The 15,504-nt window shown below is 52.9% G+C and overlaps 1 protein-coding gene across 1 annotated transcript in view; it reads right to left on the bottom strand.

The window, feature by feature from the left end:
- HPSE2 (heparanase 2 (inactive)) overlaps positions 1–14,614 on the bottom strand; it is a 110,550-nt gene extending 95,936 nt beyond the window's left edge. The window contains exons 1-3 of the mRNA XM_068399415.1: positions 14,355–14,614; positions 13,219–13,376; positions 1,727–1,888 (exon numbers count right to left, since the gene is read on the bottom strand). Of these exons, the coding sequence (XP_068255516.1) occupies positions 1,727–1,888; positions 13,219–13,376; positions 14,355–14,614 (580 nt within the window). The remainder of the gene's footprint in view (positions 1–1,726; positions 1,889–13,218; positions 13,377–14,354) is intronic.
- Between the last annotated feature and the right edge of the window lie 890 nt (positions 14,615–15,504).

Below are 15,504 nucleotides of genomic sequence, written 5' to 3'. Positions count from 1 at the left end.
AGGTAAGGAATGCCCTTCTGCAACAGATGTACAACCCCCTCTGCCCACCCCAAACACCAGATCCATCAAGGAGAAGGGAAATATTTACACAAGTTAGTAGAGTTCCAGTTAAATATTATGCTTAGCTGTCTAGAATCCATGTTCTCAGACTATGCCTATGAAATAAAAGATTAAACTTCATAACAATTATGAAGTTGCTCTGCTCACATTCAAAGGGAGTTAAAGGACATTAAAATAGTTCTTTGGGTAATATTCCAGTGAAATTGCTCTCTCCCCACTGGCAAGTTAGAGCTAAAACCTTCTGAATTATCCTGTAAACACACTTGGAAAGGCTAAGAGCTGAGCTGATAACCAGGTAGCACCTCTGCTCTGCAGGTTCTGTAAAAAATGTGAGCAATGCCGGAGAGCTTTTGAAGCAGTGAGGGAAGGAGGATAGGAGAGAGCAGCTTCTCTTCTCGAGGGAAGTTTGTTTAGTGGAAAGTAAGCAAGTTGTCAGGGGAAAAGCTGACAATGTTGATTCCAGCAGTTGTACTGGGAATAAACAGCCAAGTGGATTACGTTACAGAGAATGAGAAACGGCTCCGAGGATCCCATTTAAATGCTGGGCTTTCAGGAATGATGCGATTCAGCCACACTCATGTCCCCAATGCCCACAGCCCCCCAGGGCTGAGCCCTCTGCCAGCCCTGGTATCGCCATCCCACCTCTGTGGGGTCCCTGAGAGGTCCAACACAGCCGATGTCCCCAGGAGAGCCAGAGCTCACTGCCGCACTGCTGTCCCTGGCGAGGACACAGACCTGCGCTGGCTTAAAGGCAAGGGCTGGACATTGAATTAGGGATGGCAGCAGAGCGGGGGAGGTTGCACAGGACCCACTTGCTTCTCCCAGCCCAGCAGCAGGGGAGGGCCACCATGGGGCTTGCCATCTCCTCCTCAGCCAGAGTGTGGGGCCCTCACTCCCACAAACTTCAGATGCCTCCCTGCCTTTCACAGGAAAGGGACCCGGCAAGAGGAGAAGGGGATCTTGTTTGATTTATTAGTCTCTTCCTCCTTCCCATCGTCTGTGGCTCATCCAGCTGTAGTGATAAGGAGAACAGCTATGAAAGGACACTGCTGGCTGCTGGGATCCCATCCTTCTGCCCACTCACTGCCTGAAGACATCAGTCCTTTACAAGTACCATTAAATGTGTATCCAAAATGTGGCAGTCTCCTCCATCCTTTGAGATTCTGTTCCCTGGATAATACAAACAGTTGCCAGAAAAAGAGTATCCTCTCATCTCTGTCTGGGCCATTATCCCTTTATATTTGCTCTTTAATATTTACTGGGTTCACACAAAGTGCATGCTCTGGAAAGAAAAAAAAATCAGCTGCAGCTTAAAGGACTCCAAATTTAGTAATTGCTGCAGCCCCATCGACGTGAACAGTTAGCAGATTTCTCCAGCACTTCACGTGCCGTGGTATTCTGCTTAGGTCAGACTGCAGAAAACATTCTGTCCAGGGGCACCAAATCTGGAGTGGCTGCATAGGTGCCAGCCCCAGAGGCCTTGTGAGTCCACCACGAGTTCCTGCAGGTCCTTTCCCTCCCAGCACCCAGAATCTTGTAGGAAACAGGGGCAGCCAGAGAGATGCTGATTCATACAGAGGTGAAGCACCCGAGGGTTTGAACACACCTGTGAGTTAGCAAGAACTGGCCCCAGCTCCTGGCTCCAGAGCTGGTCTTGCAGCCTTACCTGTTAATGTGAGGTTGCTGTATGTGTTTGAAAACTGCTCCTTTAACAAAACCAAGTGCATCTGAGCTGCCTTTTCCCTCTGTAGCTCCAACATTATGTCAGGATGCTGGGCGATCTTACAGCCTTTCTGCTTATCCAGGGCAATGTCGCTGCGAACAATGTCTACAGCAAAAGGGAAAGAAAAAAGGGAGATGGCCAAACCTCAGCTTTCATTTTCACCAGACGCTTGGATCAGCACCAGCCAACATGACAGCCACACAACCATCATGCAGCATGAGCAACCCAAAGAAAGGGTCCAAACCCCTTGGATCCATCTATCCAATGGCCCTCCTTGGCTCAAGTCTCCTTTTCTCCCACAGAAAACTCAAGTCATTGACTGTACCATGCTAACACAAACTGCCGCCCCTTCCATCCTTCACCTGCCTAGCAGTTGTCTCTTACAGTGATGACCCCTCACTTGCAGAAAAGTGCAAATGTCTCCCAGCATTTGTATTATGACCCTGTTACTGGTGTGTTTGACCTTAAATAATGAGAAAAAACTAAGTCCCATTCTGATGACCCCTGGCTTCCATTTACCCTTGTCTGTCAAAGAGGTGATGAAGAAGGCTTGTTCTCGCCTTGTTTATCCTCACTGCAGCTACCACAGCTAGAGTTAGGTCAGGATGGCTTATGACTCTTTGAACAGGTCTCTACCCTGTAATTCCTGACATTCAATTCAGAAGGCAAGAGGGTTACTTAATGATTGTTTTCTCTTCATATGAGTATTTTATAAGTCATACTGTGAAATAAGAATATGATATGCCCTCTCATAGAACTACTCACCTGCTGGGGAAATGGAAAGATGGGGGCAGCAGGGCAGAATAAGAATCAAGTAAGATGTGTCCAGTCTGAACAGGAGGGGAGTGGTGCAAACTAGTCCATGCAAGGTCCCTTTCTAAATTTAATAAACTCTGTAACATGCTCAGATCCACAGGCACCATATGCTGTGCCTGATTCTTACAAAACCTTAGGCGGCCAGCACTGATAAGGAAGGATGGAAGTTGGAGTTCTTCCACCACATTGCATGAGGTCACCCTTTGCATCATGAGGTTGTGCTTTGCTTGTTTTAATTCCCATCTAGCTAGAAGTTTCTGAAAGAACTTATTGTCAGAAGAGAGTCATGTCTTGCTCCACATACGCTCTCCAGCTCCATTATTGTTACGCACATCAAGGAACACCAAAGTTGTTTCCAATAGTCATACTCCTGTCTTTCAAGGTATCAAATCTCAGGTTCAAAGCTCTGCTACATCTTGGGCTAGCAGGGAACCTCCTCCAAAGGTGCGGTGGAGGACTGGAAGCCACATTATCTTCCTGTCTCTGAGCCTCATCCTAGAGTCACTATGCTTGTCTTGCCCAGGCTGTGCTGTCTGTCTCTTTACTGCATGGCTTGGGATTGACACAGCTTCTCTAAAGCCTGCCTAAAATAAGACTGCTCAGAACAATAATGTCATAAAAGCACCTGTGGTCTGTAGTTAGGCACACAAGTTCTCTCCTCCACCCACAGCTAGCATGCTCAGGAGCGGAGATAGGGCAGCACCCAGCTAGCATGAAAATATGGCTCAGTATTTCCACATCCAGCACATGGGCTTTAATGCAGAGAGATGAGATGGAGCAAGAGGAAGGAATAATGTTCCTCTGCAGACAATGAGCACACACCCCCCAACCATGTGCTTTTGGTGCACAACCTCTTAGGTAGACACCAAGTAACATTTGGGCCTACCCAAACCCTGCCCAACTAATGAATGATTCAATCCTGAATCCCTGTTGTGTGAGATATTTGGAGATCTGAAGATGGAGAAACACAACCTTGTCACTCTCCCACACCAGAAAGGCTATTACTACAGCTCTTGGTGTCACCTGGAGCTCATGAAAAGTCATTCACCTTCTTGGGTGATGGATTGCCTTTTCTACCAAACTGAATGCAACAGTTGTACACTCCCCACCCCCAAAGCAAAATGGAGCAAAACACACCAAGGAGGCCCTGAAGAAGACTGAGAAGCAGAGAAGTTTGAAACTAGATGGTCAACACATTGTCTCCGATTCTCTTCAAACTGATATGATTGAGCCCAGTCTGGGTCAAAACAAGTTTGTTTCCTAAAAGGGATGGCACACTCCTAAAACCCAAACCAGGGCCAGTGTGGACTTATATGGAGGAACCGTTGGCCTGGGACCAGAGTCCCTGCCCTCCTGGTCAGGGACCAGGACAGCACCTTGGAGAGTGCAAAAGGGGTCGTGGCAGCAGGGCTGTGTGACACCCTTACCTCCATCTTCGGGGACCACAAGTCACAGCAAACATACAGCTGGGCAAGGGATGGCCCTGTGTGCACTGTCAGCAGGGTCTGGGGACAAAGGGCAGGCAGAGGGGACCAGACCCAGGAACGAGGGGCAGGAGCAGCGTTTGGAGTCCTGACCTTAGGTGATGGAGCTGCTGTGACAGCGATTAGTACAAGGAAGTCAAGCCACATTCAGACAAATCCCTGGTCTTTTCTTAGATGTTGAGGTCTGTGAGAAGGTGTGCAGGGCACAGAAAGTGGGGGCACTCCTCTGGCAGTCATCTTCCTGGGGTCCTCAGAAAGCTGCCACTGCAGACACTCAGGAAGCAGAGGCAAGGCATGAAGGGCCCTAGCTTCTCAGATTGATGAAGGACACAAGAAACTTGCCCAAGACTTAAAAATGGAGGTAGACCCCTCATTCATTATACCTCCAGGTTGAACAGTGGGCAGATGTCTGGGATATGGAGCTCCTTAAAGAACTCAGTGCCTGGTCACCCACACCCCACCAGGCTGTACTCAGTGCAGGGAAGGGCACCACCACATCACTCTTCTGAACCAGCAGCACTGAGGGAAGAGGGATGGTGGGCCACAGTTGCTGGGGAAACCTCAGCAAGAGCAACTCAGGGGAAACAGCCCGCAAGGAGCCCGTAGCCCTCCAGTCTTAAAGGAAGAGACAGAAAAGGGAAAGACGCGAAGAGTGCAAGGAGGGTACCCGAGGAGGCACTGGGCAGGGCAGCCCCCGAGCGGGAGCTCCCGTAGCAGGACGCTGCCCTCCCGAACGTCTATTAAAAAAAAAAAAAAAAATAGAAAATAAGCTGCCCAGCAACACCCGAAACCCAGCAGCTCTTGCCAGAAGTGCGAAGGAAGAACTCCAGATGTGGGAGCCCCAGAGGACGCCAAATGGTTTCCAAAGACGGCAGGCGACGAGCTCTGCCCCCGGAGGGGCCGGGCCGTGCCGGGCCGGGTCAGTACCCTGGCCAGCTCAGCCCCCCGCCGCGGCGGCGGCCCGGCCGGCCGGACCCCCGGCGGGGCGGACCCCCGGCGGGGCGGCGCGGCGCTCCGGGGCGGCCCGGGTCCCGCGGCGCCGGCAGCCGCCGTGCCGGGTCCGGCAGCCGCCGTGCGCTATGGCGGGAGCACACCCGTGTGGCGGTCAGGTGAGCTGCGGCTGCCGGGACACACCGGCAAAGGGACACGGGAAAGCCCGGCGGCCGGGGGCACCCGCGCCGGGGCCAGCCCTGGCCCCGCCTGCCGCCCGCCCGCCGGGAGCGGCGGAGGGGTCGGGCTCCGGCAGGAGCTCTGCCCTCGCCAGGCTGCCAACCTGGGTGGAGGATGGTGCTTGGCAAAGGCTGTTTTGTGTTTCCGAGTGCCTGCGCATTTCTCTGTCGCGCCGTGGGATCCGCGCATCTCCAGAGCTTACACAGCGGCAACTCTGAAGAACAAGTCAGAAAACACCCCTCAGGAGCGCCACAGACACAGCAATCCCATCCCAGGGCACCCCAGGGCTGGCTGGGCTCTAGCAGTCCCTTTCTGTGAGTCGCCTGCACCAAGGGGTTGCACGAACCATTTCCCACCACGCCAGTACCAGGCCAGAGAGCTCCGAAGCTGTGAAAACTCCGGGATGGCACACAGCCCATGGAGAGAGCTCCCAGGTTTCCCTGACCCACAGGATGAGCTTCTGCATGTAGGAATTTACACAGCATCAGCCTGGCCTGTGAGCAAGCGCCCATCCCGTGGCTCATGTCACCCTCTGCCCATAGGCAATTCCCTTCCAGGAGTCACAGAGCAGACACGGGCGATTGCAGCTGATGAGCTGTAAGATGGGAGGAGAAGGAGGGCACAGACCCAGGTTTATGGGGACAGTGCAGAGGGATATGGTTACGGTCAAAGGGATGCGTGACAGAAGGGTGAAGAGGAGTAACTCAGCTTTCTGTGTGTATGTGTGTATGTGTGTGTGTGTGAAAGCGAGCACTGCCCACAGCCATCCCCACCACAGCAAAAGCCACAGTCACCACTGCCGTGGCACCAGAACAAGTTGAGTTTGCCCATCCTCCTAATGGGACTGTTTGCTTCAGTTTTCCAGTCTGAGAAAGTGAACTTAAAAGGAAAAAAAACCTACAAACTATTTTATGTTAACAAAAACAGAATATTCTTACTAAAAAATTGGAATATTAGAAAATGGTGTCAGGGCAGAAGTTGAATAATGGGTCACTAGGAAAAACTCTTATGAATTGCAGGTTGTCAAACTTGTAAAATGCTACTTTTTAAATCAACACATTTTTAAATGTTTTAAAAATCGGATTTGTCTGCTGAACTCATATAAAATGCCCAGTGATTGTGAAATTGGGAACAAAACTTCTATTTAGAAAGCGTGAAGATTTCTCAAGCCAGAAACTGCATCCTCATCATGTGTGTCTTCAATAGGCAAATTTCGGACACATTAGCATCATTCCTTTTTTTTAGTTGGGAAAAATTCCCTGCAAATGAGTTCCACAAGTTATTTCCCACTATGTAAAAAAAAAAAAAAAAAAAATCATATTTGTTTGTTTTATATGTAATAATTCCGCTGGATGCTCCCTATTTCTTGTGTCATGAAAATAAAGAAATAATCATTCCCAAATTGTCTTCTCTGTGTGCCACTGAGTTTGCAGCATTTGTCATATCCTCAGTCATTTTTTCCAAGCTGAAAAAAAAACTTGATCTCTATGACTGAAAGCTGTGACTTTGATCACTTCTATCAATATTCTTTACACCAATTAGTATGCCATCACCTAGTTTGCTTATAGCATAAGAATACTCTCAGTGAGTTTCTCCAATTCTTTTCCAGTATTTCCTAGCATTGGATTCACTTTTTACTTCCATAAATATACTCAGAGACCAATCCAGAATGAATTCAAAACACTTTCCCTGAATGGCAACTGCTTGTTTGAAACCCAGTTTGTATACTAAGTGTCACATGCATTTCCCCCGTGCATATAACTTTGCATGAATCACTTTTAATTCGTAAGAAGAAGATGTAGCATAAAAAGAAGTGTGGAACTAGCAAAAATATGTAGTGGCTTTTAGATAATCCCTGCCAGGCAGAGCAGGTTGCAGCTCCTTCCCTTCAGTCGTGGACCCTGGGAGCTAGAGAGCAGGAGGCTGCCTCGGAGCTCACGCCAAGACACGGAGCCTTCCTATGAGCAGCCCCAGGTCTGGCAAATCCCGGAAGACCAAAGGACATCAGAGGATCTACCCATTTTTGGGACTGAGTGCTTGCAATGTCTGAAATGCTGCAGCCCTCCCAAAGGAGCTGTTTTAAACACTCGGAGGGTGAAAAAACAACTGTTTCCTCTGCAAACTCTGAAAGGACAGATACCTAAACTGTTGAGGGATGCTTAGGCAGACAAAAAAGGGGCTCTGGGTAACCAGAAACAGAAAGTGATTTCTTGAATAAAGGAAAACTTGGTTGTTCATTTTTTACTGGCACAACAGTGTGGTCAGGAACACTTGGTGCAAAGTTTTATGAGCTGGTGGAGCCAAAGGAGCAGTTCCAGCCACATGGTAATAACCCTCCCTTGCTCTGGTATCCTCATACCCCATGATGACCCTCAGAATCCTGCTCACTAAATTCACAGGAAAACAGTTGCCTTTTTTTTTTCCTGAATAAGTTTTCTACTGTCTTAGCCGAAGAACAGAAACACGCCAGAGCCAACACCAGGGAAGCAGCAGAAGGACACAGCACAGAGCAAAAAGGCAGCATGGGGACCAACCCTTTTGGTGGCAGAGATCCAAGCGACGAGCTCCACCACCTTCAGGACACAGTTTTGTAGGATTTAATCTGACCAGGGCTGAGGCTGCTGCAGTCCCACCTTTCACTGCAGGCTTTCCTTTCCCAGCACTGTCCTCTACACCTCCATGGTCACACACCATTAATCAGTTCAGGCAGCTGAACGAGCTGAAGCGCAATCACCTCTCCACCATCAGGTTTTGGCCAGCTAAGTTCCCTGAACTGACTCACCATGTAAACTCAGGCTCCAGGCATAGGAGAGGGCAGGAACGTTCTAGAAGGGGCAGAAGAGTGGGAGCAGCAGCCCTGGCTGAGGTCAGCTCCAGCCCCTGCACAACCACACACACATATAAAGGAATCCTCAGGTTATTTAGCAGCTTACTATCTTCCTTTTCACTCAGTACCTGCTTGCACATACTCTAAAAGCACAGCATCCTGGAAGCCACCTGTGCAATACAGACTGAGCAATGGTGAAATGATGTTCCTACTGCTGCACAAATCTCAGGGTTCACATGTTATGCCAGGTACTTGAAGGTGTCTGAAGGAACAGATCCCAAACTGAATGGACACACGGAAAACCTATGCCAGGATTACACAGCATAACTTGAAGTTTCCCACGCTATACAGCAAAATCTCCTGACTAGTATGAAAGGCATAAAAAACATGTCTTTTACCAGGTTTTTGTGGTAACTGGCCACTTTTCCAGATGCCCAGTATCCTCTCCAAAAAAGGAGATAAAATAGAAGGAAGTAACTTACCAGCAACTAAGAGAGTATTTTTGAAATGTGTTGTCCATATGCACTTCAGCTCAGAAACTTTTCTGACGCACTACCTACAGCATGCATGTGTGCTCCCCTTCCCCTCTGCCTCCCACAACCCACGCAGGACCATGCTGGCTGCGTGTGGTAAGCATCCTTTGCTGTCTTCTCAGCCACACAATCCCAACAGGCTACACAAAGCCTGAGGGACAGGATGGAGAACCTGCAGGGGCCATGCGCTTGGGGCAATGCATCTCAAAGAACTTCAGTTACGAGTAACTTCTCTTTTTCCCTTGAGTTTTCCTTCACAGCACAAACACACAGGGGGAAACTCTAAGCAATGTTTATGTCACCACAGACTGTCCAAAGCTGGTCTGTGTGCCTTCAAGGTGGGAGGCAGTCAAGGAGGTTCCACATTAGCCCACCAAACTCATGCTGTAGCACCAGCAGGGAGCTTCCAAAATGGGGTTCTAGGTTCAGGCACTGAGATGGCACCTGCAGCACCCCTTGCTGAATCAACAGAAAAGACTCCAGGTCTCCACATCACACCTAACACTCCAACACCAAGCTTCAGGGCAGCACATGAGTCAGGTTTTAGCAAACCCAACTTCACAAGATGTTTTGTAACAGCAACCATAGACTGAGCAAACAGGTAGCTCTGTGCGTTAGCTCTAAAAACGAGCTGCTCAAGCCTGTTTTCCTGGAGACCAATATTTCTTATTGTCCCGTTCCTCAGAGCCAGCTGGTCCTTGGCAACATGTGAGGCAGTTGAAAGGACAGACCAAACGGATTGTGTGGTAGACAATCCAACAGCAAAAGGAGAAGCAGGTCTACCACACAGACAGGTACATCTTGGTACCTGCCCAGGGATCAGACCTGTGCCTATGGCAGGAGAGAAACATCTCCAGATAACAAAGCACAACTCTCAGCTCAGATGGTGGAGAAAAACTAACTCAGCAGCACACGTACAGAAAAACACCATTTAAGGGACAGAAAAGTCTCTCAGGCTAAAAATGTTACACCTCTTGATCATCAAATGTCCAAAAGTCTCTGGCACAGCCCCACCTCCTGGTACCACAGAGGCTGACATACATTAAACTGGTTTCTGTTTCTAATAGACCTCAGGCTGGCCAACGCCATACCCAAATAGGGTGGGCTCTGGAACCGACCATGCAAAGTAAGCATGGGCTGCACAGAATGGCAGTCATCTGGCGTACATTATACATGGGTGGTTAATGTAACAGATTGGTTAGATGACTACCTAAAAGTTCGGGGGTACCTATTGCCATGCTACCATCAACAGGGACTGTACGCCCTATGGCTCACCTACACCCTTCACCATAGGCAGTTGCTTTTACAAGTTGCTCTGTTGGGTATGGACAAATCTGCCATCAGGTGATGAAATGTCTGTGCCAGCTTTATATGCAGTGCTGAAACAAGTTGCCACACGCACCCTCTTCGTGGGCATCACAGGTTGCCACCACAGACCACTCATCACTTTGTTACCTTTACTGCCCAAATATGACAGGTCTGGACTGGAGCGAGGCTGTTTGGAGTTACAGAGGAAAGATGCCATAGACACCTGGTATTACACAGTACTTCCAGGTCTGTGCTTCCAGGAAGAATCTGTACAAGAAAAGAATGACCCTGAAGCCTAACGGAAACACCTCATTTCAGGAAAATGAAGTACATTTTAGATCCAAGTCAAAAGCAACTACTACAATCCTCAGAGAGCACCCACGCTCTCCTTGGAGGAAAGGAGAGGAAAAACATGGGCTGTTGAACCCAAAGGCAGGTCTAGGTAAAAGCAATTTTCAGAAGGTGGAGGTATGCATGACTGTAACAGTCTGAAAGGTAAATAAATATGATTTTAAATAGAGGGGAAAAAATAGGACAAATCTCTTAGGAGGTCACATCCTCAGGAAGGTGGAGCGCTACAGAGATACAAAAGACCATCAAAGGCAGCACTGAGGAATACCTGGTCTGGAGGGCAATGGAGTGGCAGAGTGGGATTTACAGCGCAAAGATCCCTGCACGGAGATTCAGTCAAACTCCAGCAAGCCTGGCCACAGTGCAGAGCGGCCATGAAGGATGCTGCAAAGCAGTCCTGTTGCTGCTGCCCGTCTGAATGCCTGAAATGGCCACCTTGGGGTGGCAGAGGAGTGCAGCTGTAGCTGCAGCTGAGAGGAACCTCCCAACACGAGGCACAGGAACACCCATGGGGGCTGCAGAGAGAGCCCAGGCACTGGGGTCACAAGCCTGGAGTGCAGGCACTGTGCGCACCCACAGGGCGAATGGGCAAAACCACAAACACTCGAAGCAGAAAACAACAGAGCTATCACTTGTCATTTCACTAAAAGTCACTAAGGTGATGCACAAGGCTTAGAAAGTCACAGATTTCTCTTTTAAACATTTTCTGACTGTTTTAACTTATCAAGCCCCTCAGCTTCTTCCCCAATGCCATGCCACTAAAGCTGAGACAAGAAATTTCAGTAAATAGATGCTGGCCATACAAAAGTCCACAGACACGGAAACCAACCCAAACCACACCACATAACTTGGGGAAGAGTACATAGAGGGATGCTTGCTGGCTTCCCCCACGCTCAGGCACTGATTGCCATCTTTTTTCCACGCTGTCCATTCAGGCTGTAAGGCTTTTGTGGTGAGGGCATCTGCTTGTACATCTGTGCATGCCCTGATCCCAGGCAGGTCCTGGATGAGCCACAGATGAGGGAACAAAAACCAGACCAGTGCTCCAAAAGGAGAAGATGGCTGCTCAGATCCAGTACAGCAGGGCAGAGAGTTGCAGTGGCATCAGGATTTCATTTCGGAGAACTGGATCCCTCTAGTGAAGCACTCAGCGCAGCCTCAGCACAAAAAGATGAGAGCTACTAGCCCTGGAGTTTGCACACAGATCTCAAGAACAAATACGAAAGCTTTGCTTCCAGGCAGGAAATCCCTTTTACCACACCTTTCTGATTTACACCGATGCTTGATACACACCACATGTGTCCCCTCCTTCTCTCACACACATTCGCAATGGTTCTGTTCCATATTTAAGTGATGAAAAGTTAAGACCTGTGGTTACAACTTCTATGAGAAGCTTCATTTTGAAGGGCTGCTACATTTCAACTTTATTGCCACGAGGAAAACTGAAAAAAACAAAAGCTTTCAGTCCTTCCCTAACATGAAAGTTGTTGTGAAGACATTTAATAAGTTTAAGTTCTCTCCTGCAAGTTGTTGAAATATTGAAAGTGGAAAACTTGTTCCTACAAATGTTTTGTATGAGTCCCATCTACAAATTTTATGCACTACACTTAATTTCTTCTGTTCAAGGTGGCTGTGGCAGGTTTGGTCAGCATTTTCTCCTGAAGTGCATCTCAGCAGGCAGAGTTTACAACAAACCCTTCGCCTGAGATTTGTTACAAGAAGAAAAACAAGGAGTAACATAAGGATTGCTCCAGCTAGGAGACCAAGTGAAAGATGGAGCACATGAACCTACCCACCTGCCTGCGTGTGGGAATAAAGGGACATTCATCTCTGTGAGATCAGACGTTACGCAGGGGAACAGAGGGAGCAAAAGCCATCAGAAAACTGGCAAATGCATCTGCTTTTTCCATTCAGCGCTGTGCTGCTGACTAGATCTCTGCAAAACTTCCTCTGTTCCACAGACCTGCCCACTGGGATCTGTCTGGCATTAATTGGCCTTCAAAATTACTTATGGAAATATCTTCAGCTAATTTCATAAGTCATTGAGTAAGAAAAAAAAAGTCTTTTTTTAAAAAAAAAAAAAACAAGCAAGAGAGAAAAATCAATAAGTTCTTGCATGTGGACACGATCTTCTGCTTCTTAAAATAAACACCTTAGGACGGAGACTTGGCCCTGACTTTCCTACGAAGTTTCTTTGTGTGAATTAAAGGCCGCCAAAGGGGAAAGCCTTTTCTGTAGCTAAGGAAAGCTGGGCAGAGTCGCGGAGAGGAGGGGAGCAGCAGAAAGCCGGGGACCAGGCGGTGCATTTCGGACAGACCTACGATGGCAGCGCGCTCCGGAGGGGGAGCAGCCCCAGCCGGGCACTGACAGGCGGGGACCGAGCGACCCAGCCGCGACCAAGCCTGGCGGGGACCCCCGGGGCTGCACCGGGCGGAGAAACCCGGAACGACGCCGGGGTCCTTGGGGAAAGGCAGGACTCCCCGAGAGCCGCGGGAGAAGCGCGGTGCGGTGCGTGCAAAGGCTTCTCGGGGCTGCGTTGCCCGGTCCTCCCCAGCAGCCGGCGGAAACACCCCTCCGCGGCCGGCGCTGCCCGGGGAGCGGAGGGAGCCGGAGGACGCGGCGGGGCGGGGGCCACGAAAAGCTCCGCTCCCCGGTGCCGGCCTTTTCTTCCCGGGAATCAGCATCCGTCGGATCCACCAGCAACAGGCGGGCGGGCTCCGCCGAGCTCCCCGGCTCTCCCCGCTCGGGAAGGAAAGGGCACGGGGGAGGCTCCCCCGCCCGGTGCGCGGCGGCAGCGCTGCCCGGGCGCGGCGCAGCTCGGCTCGGCTCGGCCTGGGCGCAAGGAGAGCGGCGCAGGCGGAGAGGGACCGCCCGGTGCCCGCAGCCCCCCGGCGCCCGCAGCCCCCCGCTGCCGCGCCTACTCCCCGCCCCGGCCCCGGAGCTCACCGTCCTCGTAGTTCTTGAGGTAGTAATCGGGGCCGGGCCCGCCGCGGCTCTTGGCCGGGTTCTTCACGTTGTGGAACTGCAGAAAGTCCGTCCTCTTGCCCGCGAAGCGCAGAAAGGCGGGGGCCAGGCCCCGCGCCAGGGTCACCAGCCGCCGGGAGCTGGGGAGAGGAGAGAGCGGGCTGAGGGCGCTGCGGGCCGGGACGGGCCCTCCCTGCCCCGGTACCGGCAACGACGGGCGGGCGCGGAGCTCCGGGACCCTCCGCTGCCCTCCTCGGCCCTGCTGCCCCGTGCGGCGCGGGTATCACCGCAACGGCGCCCGGCAGCGGGGCTTTGCGCCGGCCGAGCGGCGCGGCCCGGGAGCGGGGAGCCGCCCCGCCCGCCCGTAGCGGCCCGGAGGCCGGCGGGACACAGCTCTCCCCCCGGACAAGTGCAGCGGCGTCGCGGAGGCAGGAGCGCCCGGCGCCCCACGCGGGACCGTGCCGCGGCGCCGAGCCGCCGGGGAGGGGAGAAAAGCGGGAGCCGGCCCGGCTGCGCTTCGCCCGCGCCTTCCCCGGAGGCGGCAGCCGCAGGGACCCTGGGAGCGGGCGTGCGGAGGAGACCCGCTCTCCCTCTCCGACTTACCCAGCAGGGAGAGGAGGGCTTTCTGGCCGTCCCAGCGCCTCCAGGCCGCGGCCGCTCCGCACCGCCGGTGGAGCCCAGCGTAGCTGCAGCCCGGCTCTGCCCCCCGCGCAGGGCTGAAGTCCGGGGAGCGGAGGGCTCTGAAGAACCTGGCCGACACCCCGCTCTCCGCCCGTCGGGACCTGGGGAAGGCTCGGCTCGGCAAGCGGCCCCGTTCCTGCTGCTGGGGGTTTTTTTGATTTTTTTTTTTTTCCCTGTGCTGCCTCGGCCCCTTGTGCTTTTTGCAGAGGAGCGGTTGTTGGAGCGAGGGGAGCACGACATTTTTGCAGTCATAACTGATAAGTCTCCGAAATGCTTTCTCCATTGCAAACATGTGCATCTTAATGGAAACCATGGCCTCGCTCCCTCCGTCACAACAAGCGCCGCCAGCAGCGCGGAGCCCGGCGGGGCTGGGCGGCGGGGCCGCCGGGGCGCCCCGCGGGCGGCGTGGGGAGGGCGCCGGGGGGCTCCTGCCTTACCTTAAGAAATCGAGCCAGCCATCATGAATGATGGAGGGGTCCAGCTGCAGGGAGAGGAAATTCTCACTGATTATCCTGACAGGGCTCTTGGTGTTGACATCAAGGAGAATGAGAGTTCTTCCCTTCACACTTGGAGGTTTCTCCACCGGCAGCGCTCTCCTGTCCCCGGCCTGGGAGGGCAGCGAGAAGGTGGCCATGAGAGCCAGCCCAGGTGCCATCAGGGCTAAGAGCCCGGGGGGGCAGGAGCTGGGACAGGGCATGCCGGAGAGCAGGAAACCCCTGATTAACTCGCTGTCTGCAGGGGCTCACTGGTGGCTAATTGTCCTTATCTAAAGTGTGGGGCGCTCTGCCTTTTTTTGCAATGTTTTGGTGCTGGTGGAGGGGAACTCACGCCCCTGACCAGCCTTTCTCGCAGCCGGTGCCAAGACTCCTTGCAGCCAGCACCGCCCCTTTAAGAGATGCAGGCTCCAGACATTTTTAACTTTTTGAAGGTAAGGGGAGGCTCCTGGTTTAACCCCCTCAGCTCGGGGCCCGCCGGCCCGCCGCAGCCCCGCCAGCACCGAGCTTTCGCTTTGCGCCGGCTCCCCCGCCCACCGGCAGCCGCTTTCCTCCGCGGGAGCTCCCGGACCCCGCAAAACCGGGCCGGAGCCGAGACACCGGCGAGCTCGGGACCGGCCAGCACGCCCCTAGCTTGTCACCGGCTGCAGGGACGGTCGAGACGGTAAGGCAGCGGGGGCGGCCCGGGCCGGGGGGAAAGGGGGGTTAATCACCCAAAAAAAACACTGCCCGCGGGGAGAGCTTGCCCCGAGCCGAGACGGGACCCGCGGTGCTGGGGCGAGGATCCCGGGGCTGAGCGCTGACGGCTTCGCGGCACCCGACGGGCGCAGCGGGACTGGGGGCCGCCGGCAAGCCCGGAGCCCCGGCACAGCACGCTCGACTCGCCCGGAGCCATCGCCTCGGGCCGGCCGGCGCACGAAGGCCGGTCGGGCACCGCAGGGAACTGATGAGGCACGGGGAATCGGGCCGCTGGCCGCCCTCTCCCGCCGGCCTCGGGGCCCAGCGGTGTCCCACCCGCGGCGGCGAAAAGAGAGGGGCGGCGGCAGAAGCGTCCGGTGTGGAAACGTCCGCATCGGGGGTGCAAAGGACAGCA

This window comes from Nyctibius grandis, chromosome 4 (genome assembly GCF_013368605.1).
Source record: "Nyctibius grandis isolate bNycGra1 chromosome 4, bNycGra1.pri, whole genome shotgun sequence".
NCBI classification, from domain to species: Eukaryota; Metazoa; Chordata; class Aves; order Nyctibiiformes; family Nyctibiidae; genus Nyctibius; species Nyctibius grandis.
Note: the sequence above shows the minus strand (reverse complement) of the source record. Positions and strands in the feature narration are given on the sequence as shown.